Here is a 19113-nt window from a genome sequence, read left to right on the forward strand (position 1 = left end):
TGACCTCTCATTAAAATCAATGGGAGGCAGAAAAAACCAGCGGCGCTCGTTTTCTGAAGGAATTTTGAGCCAGATTCTTTTCTGCCTGCAAAAACCTCAGTGTGAACTAGGCCTTACAATTACCCTACCCCGCCCCATCATGGGACTATCTGGAGGTGCCCATAGACATTAGACGTGGCATCTGATAACTTATGTTTATGGCCAGCTTTAGTCTAGATATGAAAAATTCAAAGCAAACTCATCTGATCTTATTATAATCATGAAGGTCTCGATATTTCCCATCTCCAGGGTGAATATAACTCTTTGCAGTTCTTTAAAGTGCCCATACATATTAGATAAAAGTTTTCCCAACCTACCGGAAATAGACAACAATCTAATGTGTATGGGGGTCTCCCGAAAAACTGATAACGCTTCTCTCATTCCCCTCTCTCGTCGAAATAAATATAAACACTCAGTCGAACCAAGCGTGCAGGTTAATGGTGGAGTCGGGAGGATATAGTGATCATCAAAACGTGCGTTCGGCCGACAGCTATCTAAAGTGCATAGGCACTTTCAGTAACTAAACTTTCAAAAAACTTTTGGCATACCATAGTGATATGTCAGAAGTTTTGCTCGGTAGGGGTCCGAGCACTGAGACCCCCACTGATCGCTAAAACGAATCGGCGGAAGCGCTCGGGTGAGCTCTGTGCCGCTTCGTTTCTGATCGTACAAGTCTATGTGTCTATGAGTCCGTACACTGGGTCGCTCAGCTTTCCGAGAAAAGCCGATCAGAATCGAAGCAGCACCGCACTCTCCCGAGCCCTTCTACCGCTTCTTTTTAGCGATCGGTGGGGGTCTCAGTGTTCGGACCCCCACCGATCAAAACTTCTGACATGTCACTGACGTGTCAAAAGTTTTCAGAAAATAACCCTTATGTGCTGCTCTATTTTTTTTTTCCCTTCATTTGGCATAAGGAACAAAGGTCTCAAAGTTACTTACCAGCATCACACCATTGTTTGGGGTTACAACATTTCTGAGTGTTGCTATAGCAAAATCACAGAGAAAAATGAGGTGCTAGAGTGTTACAGCTCTGCTACGGGATTTTTTATTTTTTTTGCCATTATAATTTTTTTCCAGTTTCTCAAAATGAAATGAAATCTTTTGAAGGACAAGTCCATTACGTTATAATTATTTTTTTCTTTGCGATCTCCGAGAAAGCCAAAAATAATCTACGTTGTGGTTTCATTAACCTTTGTGTTTTTTCCCAACTCAAAACTCAACATGGACAATCTAAGAGCAATTACTGTCAGATAGAAAATTCTTCTAACTATTCATGTCCCCCATAACGAAGGGGAAGTTGTTTTTCTATAGTGAAGATATTAGTTAATATGTTATAATTTTTTTTTTTGCATAACACCAGTTGAAACGGCTTGAAAGGTGACAACTATTTTTTCTGACACAGAAAAGGTTTGGACCCTTGGTAGTTGGCAGGCCTAATACAGCAATTGAAAAACGGATGCCAGAGGCATTGGTCCAATCCATGTACACACCCTCTGATACGTCACAGAGGATTCCCATAACAGCGTGAGTTTCCCGGCGCGCCGCCAGTAGCCCCATGAACCCCTGAGGACGCTACATAAGTAGCGAAACATGTCGGGGGGGCTCTCTTCCTAATTTTAACGCATGCTGGAATGTGGGCATCTCTACTTTATAATTTAACAATTTAACTACTTAGGAGGTCTCCGTCGATATCGGTGACTTCCTGAATCTGCTTGTCTGCAGTCACAGACGGCAGGAAAACATATATATTGCTATAGCCACAACGGCTACTGACCCCATCCATGCATAGAAAATTTTAACTATTCATGTTGGTTTTGTCTGTCTGTTTACTTGCTGGAATAGCATAATAAAGATTATTATTCAAAATTTGAAAATTTAACTGTTCTATTGGTAGCTGGGAAATAAGGCTTCCTTGCCTCTGGTATCCGTTTTTCAATAACTATTTTTTCTGAACCCGAAATGTGGCTCTGAGCAGTTGCCACTTCCCTTCCCCCTCTCCGCTTGGCAATTCATATAAAATGCGTTAAACAGCAGGGGGCAGCAGTGAGCACAAGAAAAAGATCCACCCAAGGAATATAGACTATGAAATCTGTCTTCCGACCTGGGCATGATCCTGGCTATTAAAAAAAAAAAGTACCCAGGTAGCATTTTGTGATCCACACCTTTCTTTTTCATTGCAGTCTTCCTCTAGACGTGCTGGACTTTGCTGTACAAATTGCCATACATCCACTACAACCTTATGGAGGCGAAACTCAGAGGGGGAACCTGTGTGTAATGCATGTGGCCTATACATGAAGCTGCATGGGGTAAGTAGAGAATCAATGCTCCTACTATTTTGCTGGAGATATTCTGTAAAATGCGCTGTAAATATATAAGCTGAGCACTGATTGGTTTACAATAGGCCTGCACGGTTTTACAATTAGACTGTTTTGATAAATGAGGCCCATTGTGTTAGGTAATTCAATATTGTAAATAAAATGCAGCACAAACTAACCGTGCAATTTACAATTCATATATTCTGTCTCTGTCTAGGTTCCTCGTCCATTAGCCATGAAGAAAGAAAGTATTCAAACTCGAAAGAGGAAACCCAAAAATGTCAAAGGGAAAACAACAGGTAATGAAAGAATTTGTTTCATTTACTATACTTAAAGGGGTTATCCGACTTTCTTAAATAATTTTACTAATGGCTGCAAATGACATAAATTTAAAAAAACAAGCAGAACTCCGCAATCCTTTCCCTCTGTTCCAACGCTGACGCTCCGGTGGCACTCCAGTTTATTTTTAAAGTGTAATTAAACTTTTAAAAAACTTTTGACATGTCATAGTGACATGTCAGAAGCTTTGATCTGTGGGGTTCTGAGCACTGAGACCCCCACCGATCGATAAAAAGAAAGCGGTAGAAGCAATCAAGTGAGTGCTGTGCCGCTAAGTTTATGATCGGCTTTCCTTGGAGCGGTGTACGGGCTCAATAGAAAGTCTATGAGTATGTACACTAGTCGCTCGGTTTTCCAAAGCAGGACACCCATCAATCAAAACTTCTGACATGTCACTATGACATGTCAAAAGTGTTTTAAAAGTTTTGTTACACTTTAACATGCAGGCGGCTAATCAGATGGCTCAGTGGTAATGAATCGTAAAACATGACCGCTGAGCCCTCTGATAGGCAGAATGGGTCACATGTTGCCTGCATTTAAACAATCACTGGTACTACTGCCGGAGCAGTAGCTGTTGCGTAGTGATATGTCTCCTATGACTACACTGGTCACTTGTATTTTGTGTTGAAATTTATCATTCAGAAATCAAAAAAGTGTTTTCCTGTTGACTTTTACATCAATAGTTATATCATGGTGACATCTCTTCCAGGGCCAAACACTTCAGCGAACAACTCTCCATCATCAGTTACAACAGACACCACTCCGGTATTAAAAACAGAGCCAACACTATCTATACAGTACCCTGGACAGTCTATAGGACCCGTCTCTCTGGTAAGAAATTATAAAAATGACCTTGAGTAATGACCAGCGACCATTTAATGTATAGTGAATGACAATTCTGGTAACCGGCGAACCATTGGTTTAATGAGAAGATAAAACATTGTCTATAGCATGGAACTCATCACGCGTTTTGCACACCTTTGGACAGCAGAGTGGTTTTCCGACTACTAGTTGGGCTAGAGGTCTTCCAGTCTGGAAATCATCATTCTCATGTATTGTTTTGTTTTATTTATAGGGTCAAAGCCAAGCAGACGAAATCGTAGCCGGTTCTCATGAGCTAAAATATATTTCAGATGAATATCCCTTTAGTCCAACACTGAACCAACAGTCGGGACTCAGCGTTCCTCACCGTCAGGACTCATGGTGTGCGTTGGCTCTTACCTAAAATATTTCACTTTCCTGGAACACTTAGAGGCTAATGTCTCTACTTGCTCTAGTGAGCGGAGATGTGCAGAGACACGGCTTCTCTTCACATTGCTCAAGGGACAAAGAACAGGACTGGCACTTTTTGTAGTCAGAGACTATGAGCATGATCTCAAAGTTCTTAAGATCCTTCACCTCAGGAGAAGAGTATCCCTATCCTCCAAGGAGGTTGTAGCATCTCACACGAGATCCAAAAGGTGGTGGGACGGGGTCCAGATGACAATCGTGGACCACTTACAATGATTTGCGTTGTTTTGGAAGCCTTGATGTGTTTTCACGGCTGCAAGGGGATTCGCTTCTTACCCAAAATCCTTGATGCCTTTGACAATCAAAAGAAACTGTAACCTTCAGTTTTGAGTTGAATTGGAGACTTCTAACTACAAAGTGCAACCAACCTGGAAGATAAAAAGTATAAAAAACAAAACATAAAAAGAACTCAAAAACATTTCACAAAGACTATTAACAAATTGCCAAATATTGATTCCTTCCTTTCTATTACCTTAAGTGCAATTATTTCCACTTTTGAATAAAGAGTGATAACGTGGCACCAAGAAAAATAATGAATAACATTGGCACAATTTCCATTACGGCTTTTCCAAGTAAATTATTCTATTTTTTTTCTGCTTTCAGATTTATCATAGGAACCGATTTGATAAATTGCTCGTTTCAGACAAAGTTTAGTCACTTTTTGTGAAGTCTTTTTTATTCAATGTTAAACTTCCTAAGCAATCTGGTAAGAATTTAAAGTGAATATACACCCGTGAACACCATAAGCGGTCCACAATTATGTACTCATGCTTTTCTTAATATATCTCTCAAAGCTTCATTTTTCTGATGCTGAGCTCCAAATCCCCTGCATAGCCATAGTGTTAAAGGGGTTTTCCCACTAAGGACATTTATCACCTATCCTGTGGATAAATGCATGATCGCAGGGACTCCCACCAATTGCAGTGCGGAGGATTTTGAATGGTGAGGAAATCGCGCTTGTGCGCTGCCACTCCATTCAATGTTTATGGGGCTGCAAGAGACAGCCGAGTACATCGCTCGATTGTTTCCGTTGGCCCCGTGGACATTGTATGGAGGAACAGCACACATGGGCGACTGCCGCTCTGTTCAAAACCCTCCTTACTGAGATTAGAAGAATGGTTGGTGGGAGCCCCAGTGGTGGGAGCCCCCAGCGATCATACATTTATCACCTCTCCTTTGGATAGGTGATAAATGTCCTCAGTGATCTCTTCATAGGGGTTTTCCAATCTCAGACATTTATGACATATCAACAGGATATGCCATAAATGTCTGATAGATGCGGGTCCCATTTCTCGAGAATGGGCGCCCCCCCGACCCCGTACTATGGAAACAGCTTAGAAAGCTACACTGTTCCGGAATTTGAGAGTTACAAAAACAGCGTAGCTCACTGTGCTGTGCAGCTTCTATAACTCCTATTCACTTCTATTGGAGTTATGGAAACAGTGCAGTACAGCAAACCATGACTAGCTCTCCGCTGAGTCTCCGCCTAGATAAAGTGGACAGCAGCCATCTCACCAGGCAGGTATGGGGTCAGGGGACTCCTATTCGCAAGAACCCATAAATATCTAAGATGGGAATACCTCTTTAAATGATACAATTCTAACTACCTGCAGCCACCACTAGGGGGAGCTTAATAGCTTACTGCATACGGTTTAGACACTGAACTCAATAACAACATAGTATGCGGTAAGCTCCCTCTAGTGGTGGCTGCCGGCAGACACAATTTTAGAACACTGTTATATTTGCTAGGCTGGGGGGGGGGGGGGGGGAGAGGATGGTGGCCGGAATGATTTCATGGGTCTGCTAGAGTTGCGCTATAAAGGGGTTGATTGTCAGAAAGGAGCCACTGTGGCAATCAGTTGATCGCTGCAGGTTCGGTTCCTGGCACCTCGGCAAACAGCTGATTTTTCCAGAGAGAACCTGTGGCCAGCCATGCATTTCCCCCTGCAGTGACCTCTGCATGTATTGCATGGTGGCCATTCAATTAACTTGGACAGCTCAAGTGCGCCAGAAGGAGAGCCGCACTTACAAAGCAACTGTACATTCTGACTGAAAGATGGGGGTCCCAAGTAGGGGATCCACCTCTATGACGTCCATATACCCTAATAGGTCATATGGACAGGGGTTGTATTTATAAGACAACCGCTTTAAATTTGACATAGTATATTACAGAATATCATAAAAACCATTACAATATTGTCCTGTCCCTTGACCATTGAAGAAATTTGTATTATTACCGTCTGCAAATATCTCCCGTCACCAGCAATTTCTGCCACAGATAAAAGTCGGCTCCACACTTTCACTAAAGGACTCACTAAAAGAGATCTTCAAAAGAGCGACTACAGTTTCTTATCCGTTTTATTAACTGTGTAAGAAAGAAAACAAGGTCCTTCCTTTCTCAGCCTTTGTTTGACCTCTGCACTAGAGAAATAGCGGGTCCTGTTCTCAGAAGATGTAATACATATGGAAAGGTGGATTTCACATAGAATTTATACGTTCGCTCTCACTCCGCAGGATAAATCAAACTGAATTAAGGTTACAAGTCATAAGGAAATTAATGGCCTTCTTTCTCTTTTGGCTCAGTAGCAGCCTGGCTCTCATTTTTTTTTTTTTACGGTCACTATAAAATAAAGTGTCGCTGTATATTTACAATGACACGATTGCTTCTCTAGTTTCGGACCTTATTTAGTTTATAAACTGAATGCAACAGATTTATATATGTGGGGACCTCAGTGTTACATTTTTCAGGTTCAAATGTTTCCATAACATTCCCATGCACAGTGCCCATATAATAGTACTAGCCTTATTGATGCTCACATAATAGTATCATCCATACCAATATCCATATAATAGTATCATCCATACCAATATCCATATAATAGTATCATCCATACCACTATCCATATAATAGTATCATCCATACCAATATCCATATAATTGTATCATCCATACCAATATCCATATAATAGTATCATCCATACCAATATCCATATAATAGTATCATCCATACCAATATCCATATAATAGTATCATCCATACCAATATCCATATAATAGTATCATTCATACCAATATCCATATAATAGTGTCATCCATACCAATATCCATATAATAGTATCATCCATACCAATATCCATATAATAGTATCATCCATACCATTATCCATATAATAGTATCATTCATACCAATATCCATATAATAGTATCATCCATACCAATATCCATATAATAGTGTCATCCATACCAATATCCATATAATAGTGTCATCCATACCAATATCCATATAATAGTGTCATCCATACCAATATCCATATAATAGTATCATCCATACCAATATCCATATAATAGTATCATCCATACCAATATCCATATAATAGTATCATCCATACCAATATCCATATAATAGTATCATCCATACCATTATCCATATATTAGTATCATCCATACCAATATCCATATAATAGTATCATCCATACCAATATCCATATAATAGTGTCATCCATACCAATATCCATATAATTGTATCATCCATACCAATATCCATATAATAGTATCATCCATACCAATATCCATATAATAGTATCATAATAGACATATAATAGTATCATCCATACCAATATCCATATAATAGTGTCATCCATACCAATATCCATATAATAGTATCATCCATACCAATATCCATATAATAGTATCATTATCCATTATCCATATAATAGTATCATCCATAACATTATCCATATAATAGTATCATCCATACCATTATCCATATAATAGTATCATCCATACCAATATCCATATAATAGTATCATCCATACCAATATCCATATAATAGTATCATCCATACCAATATCCATATAATGGTGTCATCCATACCAATATCCATATAATTGTATCAGCCATACCAATATCCATATAATAGTATCATCCATACCATTATCCATATAATAGTATCATCCATACCAATATCCATATAATAGTATCATCCATACCAATATCCATATAATGGTGTCATCCATACCAATATCCATATAATTGTATCAGCCATACCAATATCCATATAATAGTATCATCCATACCATTATCCATATAATAGTATCATCCATACCAATATCCATATAATAGTATCATCCATACCAATATCCATATAATAGTATCATCCATACCAATATCCATATAATAGTATCATTCATACCAATATCCATATAATAGTATCATCCATACCAATATCCATATAATAGTATCATCCATACCAATATCCATATAATAGTATCATCCATACCATTATCCATATAATAGTATCATCCATACCAATATCCATATAATAGTATCATCCATACCAATATCCATATAATGGTGTCATCCATACCAATATCCATATAATTGTATCAGCCATACCAATATCCATATAATAGTATCATCCATACCATTATCCATATAATGGATAGTATCATCCATACCAATATCCATATAATAGTATCATCCATACCAATATCCATATAGTAGTATCATCCATACCAATATCCATATAATAGTATCATCCATACCAATATCCATATAATAGTATCATCCATACCAATATCCATATAATAGTATCATCCATACCAATATCCATATAATAGTATCATCCATACCATTATCCATATAATAGTGTCATCCATACCAATATCCATATAATAGTATCATCCATACCAATATCCATATAATAGTATCATCCATACCAATATCCATATAATAGTGTCATCCATACCAATATCCATATAATTGTATCATCCATACCAATATCCATATAATAGTATCAACCATACCAATATCCATATAATAGTGTCATCCATACCAATATCCATATAATAGTATCATCCATACCAATATCCATATAATAGTATCATCCATACAAATATCCATATAATAGTGTCATCCATACCAATATCCATATAATAGTGTCATCCATACCAATATCCATATAATAGTATCATCCATACCAATATCCATATAATAGTGTCATCCATACCAATATCCATATAATAGTATCATCCATAGCAATATCCATATAATAATATCAGACCTATCAGTGACCATATAACATTCCCATTCATAGCACCTATATAACAGTACCAGCCATATTGGTGCTCACATAATAGTTCCATCCTTACCAATGTCCATATAGAAGTATCGGGCAAATTAGTACACGCAGATTACCATGCGTATTGCCCATATAATGATGCCAGTCATATTGGTGCTTATATTATAGTAACACACGTAGTGCCCATATAATAGCACTAGATTACATAATGTCCATATATTAGTACCAAGTATAGACGCACTTATATAATAGAACCATGGTACCGATATAATTTTGCTAGCCATAATGCCAATTTAAAATATCCAGTATGAGTGCCTAATGTAAAAGTACCAGCCACTGTACCATATAATAGTAGTGCCAGTCGTAGTGTGACATAGCAGTGCCAGGCACATTTTTGGGGTTGAAGGGGGATCATGTACTGGGATGGGAGAGAGGATGTGGCCACCAAAAAACAGCTCCAATAGATGGTAGCCTTTTAGATTTTTGCCATAGGGCCATTTCTTCTTCATGTACACCTATCCAAGTCCAAGCCTGGTGGATATCATGACATTTTAGTTTTCATTCATACTGGGAAAACGACCACTATTTCCAGTGTGTACACAGTTCTGCCATGACTGAACCAGACACGTCCCATTGAGAGCAGTGTAAATAATTTTGTAGACTTTGCGTATATTGGAACAGTTTCAGAATCCTTCCTAATTTTAATATTATGACCAAGAGAGTTTTTTTTCATATGTCACCATAATTTGTGGTATTAAAGGAACTCCGTTATTTTCCCTCAACCGCGTTCCATCATTGGGACTAGAAAAATCGCCATGAAGGTTTAGAGGATTTGTTCGAAAAAGACTTGCAGCTTATCAGGCACCTAGCATAACACGAGCAGCTTATAAAGCTTTGTACAAGGGTATACATACAATACAGATGGCCCTTTTGGCTTCTATGGGGCACACGGAGAGCGGGACCCGGGTCGCATTAACTTATCCCCTTACCCCATGTGTGGTAAATCCCTAACCCTCTGCTGGTATCATAATGAGTGAGAGGGATAATAGAGACAATGGTTGTGCCACCCTATGGCTCAGGCACTGGCATAAACCAACACCAGGAGGGGGACCTTTATTAATATTTTTGGGGCCCCTCTCCACTGGACACCCATGCATTTAAAAAACAATAAACCGGGAACTAGGTTGAATTTGCCATATCGGCAACCTTTCTAACTTTGTTCTGCAGCATTTGTGCACCTGGGTCGTACTTCTCACCTACGTTTCACTCATAGAAGACTGTTAAGGAGAATTGGGCTTATACAAGTTGGGCGTACGGTTGCTAATTTTTTGGTATCTTCCCACCCGGTCCCTGGGGCAACACCAGTTATAAACTAGGGCTGTGTTTTTCCTCCGAATGCCCACAAGAGACAGGCGGAGAATGAGAGATTAGACTTCTAATCACACCGATAAGTGCTGCATGGAAGGCCCTTGAAGTTAATACCCTGTACACTCTACAGACGGCAGCCACTGCAGTCTCCGGCCTGGTCTGTGCTACTGTGTGCCCTGGGCCTGTGTCAGCGCTGTCTTTCCTGTTATACAGCTGTTTTTTATGAAATCAATTGCAGCTGCACAAAGGTCTACTCCCCTGGCGGCTTTTACAACTTAAAGACAACGCGTCAGCTTTTATTTCTGTTCCACGAGAAAATTGCTTCACTCCTTATTAAGCGATTCCTTTGGTCTCCGAAGACAGTCTGCAGTGCGGTGGGCAGAGCCGCTGTACCCTTAGTAATGAGGACATGAAAGGCCTTCTTACACAAGCAACCACTTCTCGGATTGTTAGCCCTGTGCTCAGTGTTTGTAGAGAGCTGAACTTTACACTTTATCTGTCAGGTACAGGGGAAGGTCACCAGGTGAAGTGGAGGGGAAGCATTAACCCCCTCATTCCCAGAGAGGTTAAATATAGTTCCCCGGTAACTTCCTGGGAATTTTTTAAAAAACAAATAGTGAACTTTGCAACTTGCTTCTGAGCGATATGTAGGTGAAGGAAAGACTAAAGGCCCCTTTACACAGGCCTATTATCGGGCAAACGATCGTTCATCAACTGGTCGTATTGTTTTAGAAAACCCAAATATTATCGTTGTCGGCAGCACATTTTGGTGTGTAAACAGGGTGACGCGTTGCCGGCATGATAATAATGTATGGGGACAAGTAACGAGCGCTCGTCCCCATACTAGCTCTTTGTGTAAGGAGCAAACGAGCGCCGATCAACGAGCTGTCTCATTGATCGGCGCTTATTGCACCGGCCGGTGTAAGAGGACCTAAAATCCAGGTATATGACGGCCCTTGGGCAACAGACTACAGTGGGTCCCATGGCTACCCCAACCTTGTTTCGACAAGCATAGAACATGCTTACCCAGATTACTATTGCTTCTTCCCCCAAGATTAGTGGGCACTGGCATCTGCTGGCCCTGGATGGGGATAACGTAATATGGTTCTGAGAAATGCGATCGGTTTGACCATGGGAACTGTATTGGTCAGAATTAATTATAATGCAACCAGAGCCCACCACCACAGATTGGGTAGATGGTGATAATGATCAGATCGACGTACACAGTCATCATACGTTGGGCAAACACAAATCTATACAGCCATCGTCCGTGAGATCTCTGCACAAGGACTGAATGTTAGTGCGAAAGCTTCAACACTTTCTAATCGGAGGTTAAAGAGGTTGTATGAGCGCCACTCTTGTCCGAAGGTTGTGTCTGGTAGCAGACATGGTTTTATAATCTCATACAACCCCTTTCATGGCACTGGCAACCACTGAAAATACACTGAAGGTCGCACTGATTGCTCGGACTGAACACCCCCTTTAATGAGTCTTTTTGCCCATGACCATAACGGAGAGGGAACCGTCATAATAATGCATCATATGCGTTACAGCTCCCCTGTCAATGGCACTTCAAGGCCAGTCCATGTTGTTTAAAATCTCAAAATACTGTGAAATCCTTTTAATCCGGGGTTGGGATGTGACAGGTTTGTGTTGTCGTAAATTCTGGATTATTGGACAGTCATAGAGAAGTATATACCACAGGGATGTACGCTATTTTTTTTTTAATGCATTTTTCCTACTAACATCCTACTTTTCATTTTGGGCTATATAATCTGTATCGATTGTCCGATTTATATATATGGTCGGACGCTGCAGTTCAAGACTGAAAATAATTTTCTCCCTTCAACCTTTGCATTGGATACAGTGATACGACTCTGCACGGAGCCTTCTCCATTTACACAAGACAGTGTTGACATGTTGGACAGTCAAGTAACAGAATTGCTCGACTGAATAGAAATACCTAACCGTTCCACCCTCCCCGAGCCAGCAGGGTGGCCATATGTGCAGGTGGAGTGACAATGGGTCAATAGAAAATAACTTAGTGATTTATTAGCTTTCACATTTAGAATATGTGCACCTCTCTTTCACTTACAAGATAGAGTAGAAAAAAATTGAAAGGCACTAAAAAGTTATTTTGGAAATAATTTACTAAAATAGTAAATTCTATGGTCCACAATATTAAGTTAAGTGGGTCTAGAGCTGGTGTCCAATCAAGGCCTTCTTATTGGTGGGGTGCACACATGCGGCCGAATGTTGGGAGTCCAGGTCTGTAGACAGATGCACCTCCAAATTTACAATTAGTTATAGACGGGAAGCTCTGAGTGGATCCGCTGGAGTGCAGCACAAAAAGAGTTGCAATTCACAAAGATAAGTCAGTTATAAAGAACATATAAAGGGGCCCACAATCTATATTGGTGGCCCCTATCTAATAGTTGAGAAAGTAGAAGCTTCAAAGCCAAACACAAAGTTAAGGCTCTTTCACACAGGCCAATGATCATGTGATCGCCCGTTCCCGATCATTGCCCACTCGCCAATGATTGCCTGATCGCTATATGGCAGCACATCTACCAGGAAGGGGAAGGGAAGGCAGGGAAGCTAGCTCCACCCGCATTGGCTAACTATAGCAAATTAGCATATAGGAAGCCAACAGAACAGTGGGCCATATCTCTGGAACGAGGGGGTCCAGGAGAAAAGGAAAAATAGCACTGGAATCACTGAGTCAGCGCTATTCAGATCAGTTAACCAGTTCAACTTATTTGACCTAGTGACAGGTCCCCTTTAAATCCCTCCATTCAGCCTCATGTAAGAACATGTTGGTAGACGTAAGAGAATGTAGGAAGCCCCTAGTGCAACTATGGAGAGGGGGGCTCCAGATTTGATTAGCCAAATATTCCTTCCCATAGGTTTACATGAACCGTTTGCAGATCTTGTAGGACCCCTCTTGACCCAAGTTAAACACTGTCTGCAAACAAGCAAAGCGGAAACTTCTCCAAAGTTCACACTACCCTTGATCTGAAGTTGATCATACATGGCCTGATTTTTCTGCCTGAGACATCAATCCAGGAAGCCGATAATCAGAACTTCAGGAGGTTAAAAAGACATCTTAAAAAAAAAAAAAATCAAAGTGATCATTCCTCTTTCTCATGGAACTGCAGTACCTGTGCTGCATCGGTTCCAGAAAGAGGGCAGGTGTCTCTCTGACAGTCTGTTTCTGTGAGGCATTGACCCATGATGAGAGGGTAGCTCAACAAGCATTCAAACAGAATTTCAACTCAAGCTAAATGGTAAAGTTACAGCACTTTCATTACTCAAGTAATGAAGGAAAAAAGGAAAAAATGCAAATTGTATCGAGCGCTCTGGTGTGAATGGTTCACTGAAGATACTAATTCCACACGGTCATGGATAGTAGTAAAAGGATTTATTGGAGAACATATAAAAACAGATAAAAAGGGGTTGCTGCAACGCGTTTCAACCTCGTACGGAGGTCTTCGTCAGGCATCTAGGTACTACTCAAGTAACCGGAAGCTGTGTCTTTAATCCCAGCAAAACCCCTTAAAGAGGCTCTGTCACCAGATTATAAGTGCCCTGTCTCCTACATAATCTGATCAGTGCTGTAATGTGGAGAACAGTGGTTTTATTTTGAAAAACGATCATTTTTGAGCAAGTTATGAGAAATTTAAGATTTATGCTAATTGGTTTCTTAATAGGCAACCGGGCGTGTTTTTACTTTTTACCGAGTGGGCGTTGTACAGAGGAGTGTATGACGCTGACCAATCAGTGACCAATCAGCGTCATACACTTCTTATTGTTCCAGCCCATTGTTACAGTGTGATTGTGCTGTGGATCATGCTGGGCTGGAACAATGAGAACTGTATGACACTGATTGGTCACTGATTGGTCAGCAACATACACTCCTCTGTACAACACCCACTTGCTAAAAAGTAAAAACACGCCCAGTTGTCTATTAAGGCCCCATGCACGCAACCGAGCCCGCAATCACGATCGGCCGGTCGCCGACTGCCACCCGCATTTTCAGGCCGTGCTCCCATACAGGCCGTGCAAAAGAACGGACATGTTTCATAATTTTCGGAACATTTCAACAGCACAGACCCCCACCCGTAGCGCAACGGAAAGGTGTCCACGTTCAATGAAAGTGAATGGGTCAGTTTTTGCGGACCGCAATTCCGGTCCGCAAAAACTGACCCATTCACTTCCATTGAATGCGGACACCTTTCCGTATCGCTACGGATGATTGTCCGTGCCGCAGAACTGTGCCGGGAATTATGGAGCATGTCCGTTCTTGGTCTGCAATTGTGGCATGGACTCCTCCATAGAAGTCTATGGGGGAAGCCAAGATTGCGGATGGCTACGGAGGTGCATCCGCAAATACAGATAGCCAGCCGCAAATACAGAAGTGTTGCTAATCAACACAAAGAAGATTTCCCATCAGCCAGGCCTATTTTTTTTGCGGATCCGTATATACGGATGCACTACGGACCGAAATTGCGGACACCATTCAGCAGAAATGGGTACTTTGCTGATGACTATAAAGCAATACGGGACCGTATTTACGGTCAGTATTTGCGGATACGGTCGTGTGCATGGGGCCTAAGGCCCCATGCACACGACCGTGCCCGCAATCACGGCCCGCGATTGCGGGCACAGCCGGCCGCTGACTGACAGCCGCATTTTCGGGCTGTGCTCCCATAAGGTATGGGAGCACGGCCCGCAAAATGCGAAAGAACGGACATGTTCCATAATTCCCGGAACATTTCCACGGTACGGACACCCTTCCGTCGTGCTACGGAAAGGTGTCAGTGTTCAATGAAAGTGAATGGCTCCGTTTTTGCGGACCGCTATTGCGGTCCGCAAAAACTGAGGTTTTTTACGGTCGTGTGCATGGGGCCTAAGAAACGAATTAGCATAAATCTAAAATTGTTCATAACTTGCTCAAAAATTATAGTTTTTCAAAATAAAAACCACTGCTGTTATCTACATTGCAGCGCCGATCAGACTATGTAGGAGACAGGGCGCTTATAATGTGGTGACAGAGCCTCTTTAAGCAATTGTAATGAACCAGTCTAGAGAGCTATCGTAGTGACAGGTGTACATAACGCAGGAAGGGCTCCGTCACCAAATGTGAAATCTGTATGAAAACAAATTATCTCCAATTAACATCAGGGCTGCAGTGAGGATGCAGAGATGACTCGTCCGCAGTATAATGAGATGTTTGGGGGAGGATTTCGGACCCAGATTTCTGCAAGAGGTGTGTTTTTAAGAAATGGCTCTCTATCAAAACGTCACTGGTTCTGCAATGCAGTCTCCTCATCAGAATGTTGTCTCTTGTCTGCAGTTCTCTGCAAGGACACATGGGAGGGAGAGAATGCCAACTTGAAAAATTATGGCCAGTCTTGCACAATGATATATATATATATATATATATATATCACATATATATACATACACATACACACTACCATTCAAAAGTTTGGGGTCACCCAGACAATTTTGTGTTTTCCATGAAAAGTCACACTTATATTTATCAAATGAGTTGCAAAATGACTAGAAAATATAGTCAAGACATTGACAAGGTTAGAAATAATGATTTTTATTTGAAATAATAATTTTTTCCTTCAGACTTTGCTTTGGTCTTGGAATGCTCCATTTGCAGCAATTACAGCATTGAAGACCTTTGGCATTCTAGCTGTTAATTTGCTGAGGTAATCGGGAGAATTGTCACCCCATGCTTCCAGAAGCCCCTCCCACAAGTTGGATTGGCTTGATGGGCACTTCTTGCGTACCATACGGTCAAGCTGCTCCCACAACAGCTCTATGGGGTTGAGATCTGGTGACTGCGCTGGCCACTCCATTACAGATAGAATACCAGCTGCCTGCTTCTTCCCTAAATAGTTCTTGCATCATCTGGAGGTGGCTTTGGGTCATTGTCCTGTTGTAGGATGAAATTGGCTCCAATCAAGCGCTGTCCACAGGGTATGGAATGGCGTTGCAAAATGGAGTGATAGCCTTCCTTATTCAAAATCCCTTTTACCTTGTACAAATGTCCCACTTTACCAGCACCAAAGCAACCCCAGACCATCACATGACCTCCACCATGCTTGACAGATGGCGTCAGGCATTCTTCCAGCATCTTTTCAGTTGTTCTGCGTCTCACAAATGTTCTTCTGTGTGATCCAAACACCTCAAACTTCGATTTGTCTGTCCATAACACTTTTTTCCAATCTTCCTCTGTCCAATGTGTGTGTGCTTTTTCCCATATTAATATTTTACTTTTATTAGCCAGTCTCAGATATGGCTTTTTCGTTGCCACTCTGCCCTGAAGGCCAGCATCCCGGAGTTGCCTCTTCACTGTAGACGTTGACACTGGCGTTTTGCGGGTACTATTTAATGAAGCTGCCAGTTGAGGACCTGTGAGGCGTCTATTTCTCAAACTAGAGACTCTAATGTACTTGTCTTGTTGCTCAGTTGTGCAGCGGGGCCTCCCACTTCTCTTTCTACACTGGTTACAGCCTGTGTGTGCTGTCCTCTGAAGGGAGTAGTACACACCGTTGTAGGAAATCTTCAGTTTCTTGGCAATTTCTCGAATGGAATAGCCTTCATTTCTAAGAACAAGAATAGACTGTCGAGTTTCACATGAAAGCTCTCTTTTTCTAGCCATTTGGAGAGTTTAATCGAACCCACAAATGTAATGCTCCAGATTCTCAACTAGCTCAAAGGAAGGTCAGTTTTATAGCTCCTCTAAACAGCAAAACTGTTTACAGCGGTGATAACATAATTGAACAAGGGTTTTCAAGTGTTTTCTAATCATCCATTAACCTTCTAACACAGTTAGCAAACACAATGTACCATTAGAACACTGGAGTGATGGTTGCTGGAAATGGGCCTCTATACACCTATGTAGATATTGCATTAAAAACCAGACGTTTGCAGCTAGAATAGTCATTTAGCACATTAACAATGTATAGAGTGTATTTCTGATTAATTTAATGTTATCTTCATTGAAAAAAACTGTGCTTTTCTTTCAAAAATAAGGAAATTTCTAAGTGACCCTAAACTTTTGAACGGTAGTGTATATAAACGCTAAATGGACAAAAGTATTGGGACACCTACAGGATCTTTTATCACATCCCATTCTAAATCCACAGGCATTAATATGGAGTTGGAAAGACTTTCTACAAGATTTTGGAGCTTTTCTGTGGGAATTTTATCTCATTCATCCAGGAGAGCATTTGTGAGGTCAAACACTGATGTTGGAGGAGAGGTCCTGGCTCGTAATCTACGTTCTAGTTTATCCCAAATATGTTGGATGGTGTAGAGGTCAGTCAAGATCTTTCACACCAAACTCCCCCAACCATGTCTTTATGGACCTTGTGCACTGGACACAGTCATGCTGGTACAGAAAATGGCCAAACCTCAAACTGTGCCCAAAAAGCTACAGCTGACACAATGCCATCAGGCAGGTAACGTTCGCCTGGCATTCGCCAAACCCGGACTCATCCATCAAGACCGCCAGATAGAGAAGCGTCACTCCACAGACCACGTTTCCGCTACTCCAGAGTCTAGTGGTGGCGGCTTTACACCACTCCTCTGATTCTTGGCATTGTGCTTGGTGATGTAAGGCTGGCATGCAGCTGCTTGGCCCCCATGCCATGAAGCTCCCGGGCACAGTTTTGTGCGGATGTTAATGCCAGAGGAGATTTGGACTCTGCAATTATTGAGTCAACGGAGCGTTGCGACTTTTCTGCACTTGCACCTCAGCACTTGGTGCCACCGCTCTGTAACTTCACATGGTCTGCACTTCGTGGCTGAGTTGCTGCTGTTCCTTGCACTTTACAATAATATCACTCACAGCTGATGGTAGAATATCTACGAGAAAAGAATTTCCGGAACTGACTTGTTACAATGGTGGCATCTTATTACAGGACCGCGCTGGAATTCAGTGATCTCTTTACAATGACCCATTCTCTCACAAATGGCTGTAAAGGCGACTGCATGGCGAGTGCCGGACGGTATTCACCTGGGGGAATGGGACTGAAGGAAACACCTGAATTCAGTGATATACTTTTCTCCATATAGTGTGTGTGTGTGTATGTAATATATATGTGTGTGTGTGTGTGTGTGTGTGTGTGTGTGTGTGTGTGTGTGTGTGTGTGTGTGTGTGTGTGTGTGTGTGTGAGAGATAGTTATGGGATAGATAGATAGATAGATATGAGATAGATAGATAGATAGATAGATAGATAGATAGATAGATAGATAGATAGATAGATAGATAGATAGATAGATAGATAGATATGAGATAGATAGATAATTGATCCATAGATAGATAGATGGATAGATAATGAGATAGATAGATAGATAGATAGATAGATAGATAGATAGATAGATAGATAGATAGGAGATAGATAGATAGATAGGAGATATGAGATAGATAGATAGATAGATAGATAGATAGATAGATAGATAGATAGATATTAGATAGATAGATAGATAGATAGATAGATAATTGATCCATAGATAGATAGATGGATAGATAATGAGATAGATAGATAGACTCCTGTCCTTTTTTGACGGAACAGTCTCTGCCTTTTCATTGATTTGGTCCGTGAAGCAACAGACTGCACGCAGAAGCCATCCGTGTGCGGTCCGTGTTTCTCGGAACCGTC

General features: G+C 41.1%; 1 protein-coding gene across 1 annotated transcript in view; it reads left to right on the forward strand.

The window, feature by feature from the left end:
- GATA5 (GATA binding protein 5) overlaps positions 1 to 4631 on the forward strand; it is a 29630-nt gene extending 24999 nt beyond the window's left edge. The window contains exons 3-6 of the mRNA XM_075845226.1: positions 2220 to 2345; positions 2572 to 2653; positions 3403 to 3524; positions 3769 to 4631. Of these exons, the coding sequence (XP_075701341.1) occupies positions 2220 to 2345; positions 2572 to 2653; positions 3403 to 3524; positions 3769 to 3918 (480 nt within the window). The 3' untranslated portion in view covers positions 3919 to 4631. The remainder of the gene's footprint in view (positions 1 to 2219; positions 2346 to 2571; positions 2654 to 3402; positions 3525 to 3768) is intronic.
- Positions 4632 to 19113: the final 14482 nt, after the last annotated feature.

This window comes from Rhinoderma darwinii, chromosome 13 (genome assembly GCF_050947455.1).
Source record: "Rhinoderma darwinii isolate aRhiDar2 chromosome 13, aRhiDar2.hap1, whole genome shotgun sequence".
NCBI classification, from domain to species: domain Eukaryota; kingdom Metazoa; phylum Chordata; class Amphibia; order Anura; family Rhinodermatidae; genus Rhinoderma; species Rhinoderma darwinii.